General features: G+C 43.7%; 1 protein-coding gene and 1 long non-coding RNA gene across 2 annotated transcripts in view; one reads left to right on the top strand and one right to left on the bottom strand.

Annotated features, from left to right (window-relative positions):
* Nucleotides 1–14,372, top strand: part of Pik3r4 (phosphoinositide-3-kinase regulatory subunit 4) — a 53,604-nt gene that overhangs the window by 15,584 nt on the left and 23,648 nt on the right. Inside the window, exons 6-10 of the mRNA XM_052187445.1 lie at nt 515–736; nt 4,616–4,789; nt 7,854–7,999; nt 9,546–9,749; nt 13,981–14,182. Of these exons, the coding sequence (XP_052043405.1) occupies nt 515–736; nt 4,616–4,789; nt 7,854–7,999; nt 9,546–9,749; nt 13,981–14,182 (948 nt within the window). The remainder of the gene's footprint in view (nt 1–514; nt 737–4,615; nt 4,790–7,853; nt 8,000–9,545; nt 9,750–13,980; nt 14,183–14,372) is intronic.
* On the bottom strand, nt 4,779–12,074 carry LOC127688619 (uncharacterized). The gene is made up of 3 exons (XR_007978722.1): nt 11,839–12,074; nt 11,376–11,731; nt 4,779–6,532 (listed from the first exon to the last, which is right to left on the bottom strand). It is a non-coding gene; the product is annotated as an uncharacterized LOC127688619 (long non-coding RNA).

The raw sequence follows: 14,372 nt of genomic DNA, 5'->3' as shown, positions 1-14,372 counted from the left end.
TATCTATCTATCTATCTAATTAATTTTAAAATGCTTTCTAAAAGTTACATGCTAAACCTGTCAGGTTCTTCAGTGGCCTTGTGAATGTTGATCTTTGGGAGGTAATGAGCTCTCCTTGCTGGTACTTCCTCTTGCATTTCATCTTGAGATCATAAACAGAGAGATGTTTTGCGAGATGGTAGCTGCTGTCACATGGTTTACTGTGGAGATGATCTTCAGTGTCTCACCTGCAGACCTTTGAGCCATGGAATAGCTTAGCAATAAAGGGTTTGTGTGGAAGCCTCTGTGGTCATTCTGTTACTCCACTAAGAAAGAAGACAGGTCTGGCTGTGGCTGGGCCATACCTGTAATTTTATCACTCAGGAGGCCAAATGGAATTGTGAGTTCAAAGCTGAATAACCAGTTCCAAAACAACCTGAGCTACTTAGTGAGACCGTGTCTCAAGCAAATACCAAAATTCCAAATGTTCCATCTGCAGGTGTGGGTGAAAACTGATCTTTTTTGTGTATTTTAGAGCTCCAGGCCTTACATGAGATGGTCCAGCAGAAGGTCGTCACTTTGTTAAGCGACCCTGAGAATATTGTGAAACAGACATTGATGGAGAATGGGATCACACGCTTGTGCGTCTTCTTCGGACGCCAGAAGGCCAACGACGTTCTGTTGTCCCACATGATCACTTTCCTAAATGATAAGAATGATTGGCACCTGCGTGGAGCTTTCTTTGATAGCATAGTTGGTATGTCCGTGTTTCTTTTTAAAGTCATCTTTAAGATTATAAATTGCCCTCTCAAACCCTTCCATTGGTTAGAAGCGAGGTAATGGTGTTATTAAGTTTTGTTTAATGAATGGCTTCCTAGTATTTCTGTCTGTCTTATGCTTCTTTACAGTGTAATTAATCTGGGTTACAGGGATCTGAAGAAGTATCATGTGGTTGTTCAGAACAGTGACTTGGGAAAGCGTGTGAGATTCTGCAGAAGTGACTGAGGGAGTGTCAGTCTCTGGAAGTGTGAGCCCTGAGGTGTAATGGGGTAGAAGCAGAAATTAGTCTGCTTACGGCAGAGGACGCAGTGTACAGTTTTCATGATGCCCATCTGCTGGGCTAGGATAGCAGCTGATTGTTTGGTTTATATTTTCCATATTTTCCTATTTGTCACTTTTCTATATCAGACATCTAGCTTTTGAAAATTTTTAATTAACTGTATGTATTTGCTTGTTTTGCTGGGGATGATGCACAAGTGCTGTGGTGTTTTTGAGTCAAGGGCTAACTTTTGGGGTTCATCTTCTCTTCCCACCAAGTGGGGAGTGGGGATTGCACTCAGGTCTCTGGCCAGGCACTAAGGACTGTATATAATAGTACTTCCTAATTTGCCATACATTAAAAAAGGAAACCTAAGCATCTTCTAGCATTATTAACAGTTCATTTATGATAGATTTATATAATTTTATTCCACTAAATACTTTTATCAAAATTCATTTGCTCTTTTAATTAAATATTTTGAATATTTAATTTTTGTGTTTGTTTTTGTGGTTTTTGTATTTTAAGAAGGTCTTAGTAACTAGCTCAGGCTGGCCTGGAATTCTAAGTGTCCTTGCTTTAGCCTCCCAAGTGCTGAGATTACCTGTTAATTTTAATTTTGGATTGTAATGCAGGGAACCTTACGTATTTATGTAAGTAAAGAGGATGATTGGGTATTTAAGTCTGGTCCAGCACTTCCTAGTGGCTTTGTTCTGAGAAACAGCGCTAGATGTCGGCCCTGTTACTCAGATGAGCGACCTCTGCACCTGTCATATTGCAGTGTACTGTCCACCACATGACTACTACACGGTTTGCTTATTTCTCACCAGTTTCTGTGGCTAGCAGTATTAAAGATTTTACATAGAAAGTTTGAGTTCTGCTACACAGAGAGACACTTAATATAGTTAACTTTCTGTTTCTGTGAGAAAGAAAGACCAGGACCAAAAAGCATCTTGAGGAGAGATGGGTTTGTTTCATTGTAACAGCTGGCAGTCCCTCACTGAGGGAAGTCAGGGCAGGAACTTGAGGCAGGAAACTGCAGGAGGAACTGAGGCCGAGGCCATGGGGGACGCTGCTTATTGCCCTGCTCCAGTAAGCTCAGTTTGCTTTCTTACACAGCCCAGAACCACCTGCTCAGGTGTGGCACTGCCCACAGTGGGATGGGCGCTCCCACATCAATCATTAATCCCGAAGATGAATCACACAATTTCCTATAGGCTAATCTGACAGAGGCAGTTCATCAGTTATCACTTAAAGTTACTTCTTCCCACATGATCCTATGGTTTGTCAACTTGACAAAGAACTAATGAGCACAGACCCTGGTGTGTGTGTGTGTGTGTGTGTGTGTGTGTGTGTGTGTGTACATGTGTGTACAGACCCTGGTGTGTGTGTGTGTACTTCAGTTACTGACTTAGAGAATATGAACACCACTTTCATGGGAAGCACTGTAGTTCCTGTCCAGTCAGTAAAGCATTCTTGTTATAAACAAAGAATATGCGTATGCAGTTAAAATAGCTGGTATATTTTATGTTATGTTTGACTCCATCAACTTGAGTCGCTACACACCCCATGCACTCCCAGTCAGAAATAGGCTTTCCTTAACCATTCATTGCTTGTTAGAAGGGTACAGTAACAGATTTTCATGGATGTGTTTTGATTGTTAGCCAAGCTAGAAAACCTTTTGCTGATGCTTACATGTTTGCATTTCTTACCTTAGAATTTTTGGTTCTTTTTATTGCATGAAGTTACGTTAGGGTTTTTGGAGCATATAGAGCTTTAACTCATTTTGAAGGCAAGTCCTTTTCTTTGTTTTTGATTTTTTTTTAAAATGTATTAAAAGAATGCTATGTTTGGTTTTTGAAGGACAGTCTCCCAGTGCAGTTCAGCCTCATCCCGAATCTTGGATTGGTGTCATGTATGCTACCACCCAGGGCCTAGGATGCAGCCTTAGCTCACCACAGTCCCAGTGGCATCCCTGCTTGGGTTACAGTGCTGATCTCTTAGTGTCGATTCAGTTCTTAGACGTTTACTTTAATGTATTATCACTGCCCTGCTCTTTATTTGTAGTATAAGGAGATGCTGGCCTTTCCCCTTTGCTTAGTTGAATTCTTAATAATTTCACTGTCAGGTAAACATTGACTTTGTTCTGTGATTAAAATAAAGCGTTCTCAAATAGACTTATTCTGAAGGATGAGGATAACGTTTCCCTTCTGACAAATGTTTTACTGAACCCGAGGGCTATTTGGCCACTCCCCTGCACTTGAGTGTGCGGTGGCAGCGGCAGTCGAGGGTCCTTACTAGATTCATTGCACATTTGAACTTCCTGTTTAGACGCAACTGTTACTTGCTCTGGCGTCCTCGATTGGCTTTCTTCCCCTGTCTGCAGCGCTCTATTTCTTTCTTGCCAGTGCTATTGTTACTTGGAATTGATCTTTCTTCCCTGTGTGATTCTTTGTTTGTTTGATTTTGATTTTTTTTCAAGAAAGGGTTTCTCTGTGTAGCCCTGACTGTCCTGGAAATCATTCTGTAGACTAGGCTGGCCTCAAAGAAATCCTCCTGCCTCTGTCTCCCAAGTGCTGAGATTAAAGGTGTGCGCTACCACTGCCCAGCTTCTCTGTATGATTCTTGAAATCTAGTATGGGGCATGTAAGTGTACATGTTCATTTCACATGTGACTGCCTGTATGTATATGTTCATGTAGACCATTTCACATGTGGCTGCCTGTGTGTATGTCTGTGCACATGGGTGGAGGCTCAGGTCAGTGTGGTCATTTCTATCTTATTTTGAGACAAGGTCTCAATGAGCCCCTGGATTGATGTCCCCTGCCTTTTCCATCTCCAGAGCCAGGGTTATATTAGAGATCTAACCCTGAGCCTTGTGCTCTCATGACTACCTTTACCAACTGAGCCACCTTTGCAGCCCCAGATAGCCCTGAAAGAATGTTTTGGGGACTGGGCTGGAGGATTTTGTCTGTTGTCGCTAGTTTTCTCCCTTGATCCTCAGGGGTGCACATGTGGCTCTGTAGGTTCTCTGCCTCCCTCTTTAGTTTGCTAGATAGAGTTCTGAGGAAGGACTGTCCTGGATCTCTGACTTATTTTTGCTTTCTTGTGGGGCTCATGTGTTCTTAGAGGTGTGGCCTTCTGTTGCTGCGTGGTCGATTCGCCAGGGACCACACTCCCTTTTTTGTTTGTTTGTTTAAATATTATTTATTTATTTTTCTTTATATGAGTGCACTGTAGCTATCTTCAGACACACCAGAAGAGGGCATCAGATCCCATTACAGATGGTTGTGAGCCACCATGTGGTTGCTGGGAATTGAACTCAGGACCTTTGGAAGAGCAGCCAGTGCTCTTACCCACTGAGCCATCTCTCCAGCCCCCTTTCTCATATTGGCAGTTTTAGGCATCCCCGTGTTTTCTCTTCTGTAAGTTCTGGTGTCCCCAGCTTTCTGGATGATTGACGTCGGTGGCATCTTTTCATTTATTTTACTGGGAAGGAAATGCGGTTCTGCCTTGACCTTGACCTTGAGTGGCTTGCTGTGTTACGTGCCACATGCTGCTCATCAGTGCTGAGTAACGGTGACACTGTCTTCCCTTTCAGGCGTGGCCGCCTATGTGGGCTGGCAGAGCTCCTCCATCCTCAAGCCCCTGCTCCAGCAAGGCCTCAGCGATGCTGAGGAGTTCGTCATTGTGAAAGCTCTCAATGCCCTGACCTGCATGTGCCAGTTAGGGCTGCTGCAGAAGCCCCACGTCTACGAGTTCGCCAGCGATATTGGTAAGCTTCTGGTTCTGAGACTTAGCATGGGCAGTTTGGGTACGGGAATGACATCACATGATTTCATTCTGATAAGAGTAAGAATAAGCACAAAGAAAACGTACAGAATTTGTCTTGTTGGGTGTGTGTTATCCCACTTGTGATTATTTTTTTTTTAGCTCCTTCCACTTACCTGAAAATTTTATATTTTAATTTTTTTAATAGCTGAATAATATTCCATGTGTAAGCGTACATTTCCATTATCCATTCTTCAGCTGACAGGCACTCAGGCTGGTTCCACTTTCTGGCTGTTATAAATAGCAGTCATGGCCATGGATGAGCAAGTGTCTCTGTAGTAGCATGTAGATCCTTGGGGATATGCCCAAGGATGGGATAGCTGGCTCTTGAGATAGACTGATTCCCACCTCCTGAGGACCCTCCACACTGGTTTCCATAGCAGCTGGAGCAGTTTGCACGCCCAGCAGCCATGACTATGTCCCCTTTCCTCATCCTCACCAGCATGAGCCGTCGCTTGTTATGTTGGTCATTTTAACTGAGGTAAGATAGAATCTCAGAGTAGCTCTGTTTCCTGTTTCCCTGATGGCTAAGGATGCTGCGCCCAGCTTTGTGTTTCTCAGCCATGTTTGTTTCATCCTTTGGGAACCCTGTTTAGTTCTGTTCTCATTTTTAACTGGATTATTTGTTCTCTTGATGTTTAGTGTTTTAGTTCTTTATATATTCTAGATATTTGCCTTCTGTTGGATGAGTAATTGATAATGATAATTTCTACCTACTCCATGCTTGCAGTATATGTGTGCCCTAAACAGAGAGTGTGTGTGTGCCCTAAACAGAGCAGTGTGTGTGTGCCCTAAACAAGCTATTGGTGGTGGTGTGTGTACTTACACTGTTTTCTTGTTTATTCAGCATCCTTTTCTAAAGGAAGTATTTAAGAGGACACATTGATGTTACCTGATCCCTTGCACCATTCTTACGCTTTTGCTTCTTACTTTGTGATTTGATGATATTTTAAAGTGCTATGCTTTGAATCTTTAAAGCCCCAGAAATGTAATTTTCATCTACACAAAAAAACCTACACTCTAATTTCTCCTCTCATGTTTTATGTTGTTAATGATTTATGTACTTTATATGCTTATTCGTAAGCAGATTATTAGCACTGAAGTTCCAGGATGGTCTTGAACTCATGACCTCTTGCTTTGGCTTCAGTGCCCCCAGCCCCAGTATGCCAGGCATGGGCTGTCACACTGGTTTAGTATGGCGATTCCAAGAGTAGGAAGGCCATGGTGCTCTTGGTGGAGATGGTGGTGATTCCCGTGGCTTTAGGTGCTCTATTATTCCTGCGTAGATTGTTCTGTGTACTCTGCTTTCCTCGTGCTTGTCTCCAGAGAATTGGGACATTAGAGAGGAAAGATCGAGTGCTACATTTTCTAAGACATGTTCTCAACTCAGGCTTAAGTATTTGATGTACATTGTCAGCTAATTACCGCTATAATACTGCAGTGTCAGTCAACTGCAGAGCCTCAGGAAGCTTTGCTGTGTATTTGTTGTGGTGCACCTGTGGGCTGCGTGGGTGGCTCTGCTTCAGGCTGTGCGGTTCCTTTGTCTTTTGAACGTGATCCATCTGTCTCATTGTGGGACCATGGTTGTTGTGGCTGAGGCCGTCCCAGCTGTTCTCATGGGGTGGCAGAGGCACAGTCTCCTTGGTATTACACTGACTGTGAAGTAAGGGCTGTGAGAGGCACATACCTAGGTACACAAGAAGCACAGAGTCAGTAATTTATCGTGCGCAGCCCCGCCTGCCCCGCCCCCATCATGCCATGGTTGCACTGTGTGCTTCCTAGAGATTCTCAGGGCTTTGCCTGCTCTTACTGTCTTGGTTGTTGAGGTGTTGGGGTTGAACTCTGGGGCCCTGGCATGTTAGATAACACCCTACCACTGGACTCCAGCTTTTTTTTCTTTGGGTCAAAGGGAAGATGGACAAAGCTGTGAATGCTTTGTGACACAATCAAAACCTTCACGGGTAGTGAAATGATCACATGAGAACCTTCAGAGAGATTTTATTATCTTACTTATTTTGTGTGTGAGTGTACATGTGTTTGTGTGCATGCATGTGTGCATATGTACATGAGCACATGCTGCTACATGCTTGTGGAGGTCCGAGGACAACTCTGGTTGGTTCTCTGTTCACTTTGCGTGGCTCTCTCAGGTGGCCAGGCTTGGTCCCAGGAGCCATTGCTGGCTCAGCCATCTTGGTGGCCTCCAAGAGAGGGACTGTGAACATGCCTTTCTCTTTCCTTTTCATTTCAGCACCACTAGTGAATGGTGACAGTTATGTCTTTCTTCCCATGCACCTCTGATAAACAGCTCTGAGGATGTCTTTGCATACTTAGACCTCATGCTACTGTTGTATTTTGAAAGTTTGAATTTTCTTCTAAATCAAATTAATATGACTTTGATTAGTTAAAATAAGTGATCTGGAGTTAGTGTATGAAAGTATTAAAAGGAATGAAGAAATTCCGTTTTCTGGGTTACTCTTCTGTTTTGAAGAGTAGACACGAAGTGTTTACTTTTCTGCTTTTTCATTCACGATGACATGCAAACTTACGAGTTATGTGCTAGATCTGGGCAGCGCTGCATTTAAAAGAATGTCGGATCAGATTGTTCTCTCAGTGCTGTGGCGTGGAGAAGAAACAAGTCCTGTGTCTTTCTGCCTCTTGTGTGGTAGCTGCCATCCTGAACGTATGCAGTAAAGTGAAGCTGTGATCCCTTACTGAGTGTTGCTGGGATTTTGATGTCTCTGTCCAGTCGTTTTAAATGCAGTGCTAAGATGACTGTGTGCTCACACTCGTCTAAAACATAGGAATGTAGAGGTTGTAGGCAGGAGGTTGGTGTTATGGAGCGGCTGGTAAGTATGACAAGGGAGTGCTAGAGCTGATTTGTTGAGTTTCTCTGTCAGGCCAGTATGTGCGGGAACCTTCTGGAACCATGGAGGCTTGATCTTTACCACCTGTGGCAGTGGAAGGATTGTGTGACTCTGGTTTGATCTGTTTCCTTTCTTTCCCTTTAGCTCCCTTCCTGTGTCACCCTAATCTGTGGATCCGCTATGGCGCTGTGGGTTTCATCACAGTGGTAGCCCATCAGATCAGTACTGCTGATGTCTACTGCAAGCTCATGCCGTATCTTGACCCATATATTACACAGCCAGTGATACAGGTACACGTGTTCCAGTTTATGCCCAGTACATCTCTACAGTCCTTTATATCATAAGAACCTTAGCATAAAAATACATTTAAATAGATCTGTGACATTTTTATATACCTTTCAAGCAAGTAATGTTAATAAGCTAGTAAGAGAGACACTGTTGAGAGACTTTGTGTCACACCATGTGGCATGCAGAAGGTCAAACTTCAGTTCCTTTGTGCAATCTTACACTGTATCTGCTTTTATTTTTATTCATTTTTTAAAGTTTTATTATTTTAAAAATTTTATGCATATGGGTTTTTACAAGACCACATGGTGCTTAGGGAGGTCAAGAGAGGGTGCTGGATCCCTTAGAACTGGAGTTGCAGTCAGTTGTGAACCCCCATGTAAGTGCTGGGAATAGAACCCTGCTCCTCTGGAAGACCATTCAGTGCTCTTAACCCTCAGCCATTTCTCCAGCTCCTTGACTAGTTATTTATTTAGCTTATTAAACTTAGTGTTGATCATTAGTTTATATTTTTCAAAGCCAGGATCAAGAATTGAAGGGTTAATTATTTGTGGTTTTTAGTTCTTACCTTTATTTTAAAATCTGGACTTTTTAAAGTTTGAATTTTGTGTTTTTGTATGTGTCCCTGTATGGGTTTGCACGTGAGTGCAGTGCCCTCAGAGGACAGGAAACAGTCTTGGATCACCTGAAGCTAGAGTTACCCAGCAGGGGTGCTAAGAACCCAACTTGGGTCCCCAGAAGAGGGCCTGCAGTAGTTAATTATATCCAAAGAATGTCCTTTAGATCTGGGTGTGCTGGTACACACTTACAGTGTCAGTTCCTAAGAGACCGAGGCAGGAGGATTGTGAGTTCATAGCCAGCCTGGGCTACATAGAGAATCCAACATCAGTGTGAATTATACAGCGAGATCCTGTGTAACAAAGCCAGTAGTAGAGCATGTGTCTGCCTGCCCAAGCAGCTGGGTTCTAGCTCCAGCGGTGAAAGGAAAAGCGAGAGTTCTTTTGGTGACTGCTGGGATATGCATCCTTTTTATTATATATGCATTGATCAGAGAGTGTTTCTAGAGCCTCTAAAAGAAGGAAGTTTTGAACTCTGAAGAAGAGTGTAGGTCTGCTGGGGAAACATGAAAACTAAAGGCACGTTCTGGGGCAGTACTTGCTAAGATGTCTGGCTAGAGCCTGCATCTTAGGCCTGTGGCTAAGACCTACAGGTGGCTTGTAGGGCTGGGAAGTCTTCTGCAGAGTCAGGAAAGTCTTGCTCTGACTTTCTAAGGCCTTTGCCTTTGGGTATTAATTACTAGCCTTCCTGTAGGGTGGACAGAGATAGGTATTTTAGTGGTAATTCTGAAAAACAGGAAACACATAAGCCCTTTAAAATTAGCTAATGGCCCATTTTTTTCTCCTATGAAACCATATTTTTATTTATTTTTTTTTAGAAATTAAATATTTTTAACTTTACAAGTTGTGCTTGCTGAGTTTGGAAGTAATTGTTCTACATACTGTAGCCGTGACAACTGTTTTTCCTTTTCTGGTATTATATATATATATATAGATTGAAAGGAAGCTTGTCCTCCTCAGTGTTCTAAAAGAACCTGTGAGTCGCTCTATATTTGACTATGCTCTGAGGTCTAAAGACATCGCCAGCTTGTTCAGACATCTTCACATGCGCCAGAAGAAGCGAAATGGCTCCCTTCTTGACTGCCCTCCGCCCGAGGACCCCGCCATAGCACAGCTTCTGAAGAAGCTGCTCTCACAGGTGTGTGCCCTCCTCAAGCCTCACGTGTCAGCACGCTTCCTGGCAGCGTTGATGTAGCTATTTACATGTTAAAGATGTTTTTGATTGGGTTATACTGTGATAAATGAAAATAAATCTGTCCTTGTCTTCCGTATTCTCTGTGGCATCAAAGCAAAGACAATAGGATTAATGTACACACTAGTTAGGCTGAGGAAGGAGTCACGGAGAATGTCAGCCTGCTTTTGGCCATGTAGGGAGAATAGAAAGAACCTTGGGTTTAAGTACTGGTTTTGGCTTAGTTCTGTACTTCACCAAAATACAACGAAGTTCAGCCAGAAGAAAGATTTTAGTCGCCGACACATCTCGGTCCGGATTCGTGCTTTTCCCTGCGTGCCATCAGCTGCAGTGGCTTGGGTGGTGAGTGAGCCCGCAGTTTACTGTTGTGGTTAAGTCTGAATTTGGATCAATTAGCAAATTGTGTCAAAACCAGAAAGTAACCCTTTTACTTTATTTGACATTGGTAGGGCCTCTTTTAATAAGACTACATTTAGATTTATCTTCCTGTTTTATATGGGATGTGTGGGGCCTAGAGTCAGAATTGGAATAAAAATGGTTCTAAATGAAGACTCTAATGACTGCTACTCCGTGAGCATGAAAAGACTGGGGAAGGCTGTAGTGACCATCTTAGCTCTACAAATGTCTTCATAGAGAGAATGCTTGTCAGCCATGTCTCTGAAAAATGTACTCCATTTTAGAGATTATTATTATTATTTTTTAAACACAGGGCCTCACCATGTAGCTCTGATTGACTTGAACTCACTATGTAGACTAGGCTGATCTCAAACTCACAGAGATCTCCCTCCTGCTGAGGTTAAAGGCATGTGCCACAGTACACACTGCATAGACAGAATCTGATGAGCTTCACGGTGTAAGTGCTCTGGGGTATTTTACTTGGCCTTGAGTATTTACTGATGGTGTTGCTGGGTTGAACTGGTATGCACCCTTTGTTTCTCTTAGCTTTTCTGCTCCCTTCTGATTCCGCAAGTGTCTCCATGGCTGTCACTCCCTCAATACCAGCAGCCATTATTGATCCCATGATAAAATCACTCAGTCTGACTTTGCTGCCTCTGAAAGGCAGTACTTGGCATAGTTGTCATTTTTATTATATTTGTCTGAGTGGAGGAAAGAGGAATGAATTAGCTTATGTTAGGTTGTTGCTGTTGATGGCATTAGAAGGCTCACAAGGGTACACTGTTCCAGGGACACTTGCTGCCAGCAGAAGTGAGAACAGGCCAGCATCCAGATACCCAGTACAAAGGACACAAGGCACCAGCTTCCATTTTGTAAGAATAAACAGGCATAGTCTGCTGCAGTTGACTGTGCTCTCTGTGTTCTGTGACTGTCCTTAAAGCTAGTCTGAGCAGCTTATGTTACCTGTGCCACAGGCAGAGGCAGAGGCAGTGCTGTTGCCGGAGTTCTCAGGGGGCAGTGTGTTTTAAAGCTGGCATTTTAACCTAAGCCCATTATTGCTGCTCTGCTGCCACAGCCCTGCTCAGATTACAAAGCTGGAACACCAAGATGACAAGCCCATGTGTAGTAACTCTCTTGGAGAAACATTTACTCCTTTTCATAGGTTTTGGCCCTTACCGCATCATTAGTGCAGAGGCTTGGGTCCAGGGTAGACTTTGGAGGTAGACTTTAAGTTCTCATTCCTAAGAAGACAGAGTTGTAGCCTTCCTCAGTGAGAGCTCTAACTCTATCTTGGTGCTCAGCCCTTCTTGCACAGCTCTGTACTCGAGGTGTGTTACTTCTCCAGAACAGCCTGGCATGGCTGTGGGGCACACACTCCCGGGCTGACACAGCAGGCGTGTGGGGCTTGGAATCTGTTGAGCAGGTGGTGACACGTGCAGGAATGCTGTAGTTAGGTCCCATCTCCGAGAGCTCTGCTTCGTGCCCATTTAATTGGGCTACCCAGGACACAGGCTGGCTCATTCCACTCCTTCCTTCAAACAACAAAACAGAAAAGCCATACAACTTAAGCCCTTTGACTGCATGCAAGTGCAGATACAAGTACAAAATTGAAGCAGCAGAGAAGATGCATGGTAAATACCGTTTCCTCCTGTCCCCAGCCGGCAGCCATCTGCCTTCTTGTTCCTGTGAATTTGATGATGTTGGTGCTGAGTTCCTTTATATAACATGGCTGGGCCTTGGATACTTAGAGTCAGTTCCGGCCTTCCAGCCTGGCCTTCAAGCTTTGTAAAAATGGGTCCAGAGCACACGTCATACAGCCCGGCCAGCCCCACCGCCATGAGATTGTGACACAGTGTGTGATGATCTGTGTTTCTAAAGGCCTCACACCTGTGGCAGATAGAGAGAAGCACAGACTGTTGTGGAAATTATTTGGTCTGCTGCTTTGCTGTTGCTCGTTCCCTTGCCTGGATGCATATATAGTTTAATTTTCAGCCGAAGACCTGAGCGCATCCTCTCTCCTCCCCACCCTTGTTCTCTAAAGTGCTGTGTGCATGGTTTTCTCTAGTCCTCTCCACTTTTGCATTAACGTTTGTAGCATTTATAAACTCAGATCTGCTGTGTGCTGAGTTCCTCTTCCATGCCTGTGGCCTGGAAACTTTCCAGAAACGATTCTGGACAGCTGCAAGAGCAGGACTGTGCTCTCTCTGCTTTAGGGATTGAAGTCTGCTGCATGTTAAATGCTGGGTGAGCACTGCTACTCTGTCCGGCCATCCACAGAAGCCATGGCGTGCTAAGTGCTGGGTGAGTCTTTGGTTAGTTAGGGATTTTTTTGAACCCTGCTAAGAGTGCCATGAGCACTGCTTTGTAACAGCCTTGGTTCAGTCACAACGAAGTCCCTACCTTTCTTGCTTTTTCAGGATTGTTTTAGTTAGGGCTGCTCCTTTACATTTCCATATGCATCTCCTCAGGAGTTTTCCCAAATCAGCTTGTCACTTCCTAAAATGCAGCCAGCCTGCAGGTGTGTCCACTGATGCTGCATTGAGCCTGTCAGAGAGAACTGGAGCCCGACAGTGTTATGTCTGCTGCTCCCTAGGTGTACTGTGTGTTCCCATTTTGTGGTCCTCTTTAACTGACCTCAGCGATGTCTTGTGGGCTGTACTGCACAGCTCTCTCCCTTGTTTATAATGAGGATTTTGAGTCTTTGGTTAGTTAGGGATTTTTTTGAGTCAGGATGTCTTTGTAGCCCAGGATAGATTGAATTTACAGTCTTTGGCTCCGAGTGCTGGGATTACAGGGTGAACCCCATGTCTAGCCTGGGTGTTTGATTTTTAAATTTTATCAATTTATTATTTTTTATTTATGTGTGTTTCTGTTTGTCAGTGATTGTATGCCGTGTGTGCAGGTGCCTGTGGAGGCCAGGAGAGGGCACTAGGTTCCCTGGAACTGAAGGTAGAACCACCACAGATGTTGTGAGCCTCCAGATGTGGGTGTTGGGAACAAGGCTTTTTGGTCCTCCCAAGAGCAGCAAATGCTCTTCACAACTGAGCCAGCTCTCCAGTTCCTTGTCTGCTTTTTAAAAAAAAAAAAAAATTATAATTGCTCCATTAAAATTTTCTTTTCTTTGCATAGCTAATAGGAAATTTTCAATATGGACATGATAAACCTTCACAAAAGGGCAGAGAGATGGCTCAACCGTAATGGTTACTTAGTGCTCTCTTAGAGGACTTTGATTCAGTTCCCAGCTCCCATGGAGAAGCATAGAGCCATTGCAACTCCAGTTCCAAGACATACCCTCTTCTGTCTTGTGTGGACACCAGGCATGCGTATGTGCACATGCATTCAATATGCAGGCAAAACACTCACAATAAATCTAAAAAAATACTGTTAAAAAAAAAAACCTTGACAAACGTTTTCATTCCAATAATTTTCTGGGGTGTTTCTTCTGATTTTCTGTAATTCCCAGATGAATAATGCGTGAAGTTGTTGTTGAATAGCAGGCGTCTTACTTGTTTCTGAACATCTGTGTTTTTCTTGCCTTATTCGAGTCACAGAACCTATGATACGGTATCCACAGAATTTGAGGTATAAAGCTAATATGAAGAAAATACTGGTGCCGAGTACTCTGGAAGAGCCGGTGGCCATCCTTTCCTCTTCCTTCTCCTGCGCCGCCGTCTCCTTTTTCAGTTGAATTTGGAGTTGAACCTTCATCTGTTAATCATCCTGCAACCTGTTGTTTTTTCTTTTGAAATTAACCAAAAATACCTTGTTAATTTGTTTTTAGGGGATGACCGAAGAAGAGGAAGATAAACTTCTGGCACTGAAGGACTTCATGATGAAATCAAATCGAGCAAAAGCTAATGCAGTAGACCAGAGCCATCTCCATGACAGCAGCCAGAAAGGGGTCATCGACCTGGCAGCCTTGGGCATCACTGGGAGACAGGTTGATCTTGTTAAAACCAAACAAGAACCAGATGAGAAACGGGGTGAGTGCATCAGTGTGTGCATCTTGCTCTTCTTAGCTGTTTTATAAGGCTGGTTTTTAGGTAATTAATAGTAAATACTCTCCCCATTTCCCAGATATAGAGCTCTGAAGCGTAGCGACTTAGCTCCTTAGTAGGTGGACAGGAGGACAAGTAGGACAGTGAGGTCACAGTTGAGAGCCTGGGGGACCTG

This window comes from Apodemus sylvaticus, chromosome 7, assembly GCF_947179515.1.
Source record: "Apodemus sylvaticus chromosome 7, mApoSyl1.1, whole genome shotgun sequence".
Classification (NCBI taxonomy): domain Eukaryota; kingdom Metazoa; phylum Chordata; class Mammalia; order Rodentia; family Muridae; genus Apodemus; species Apodemus sylvaticus.
This window is presented reverse-complemented; position numbering and strand designations above follow the sequence as displayed.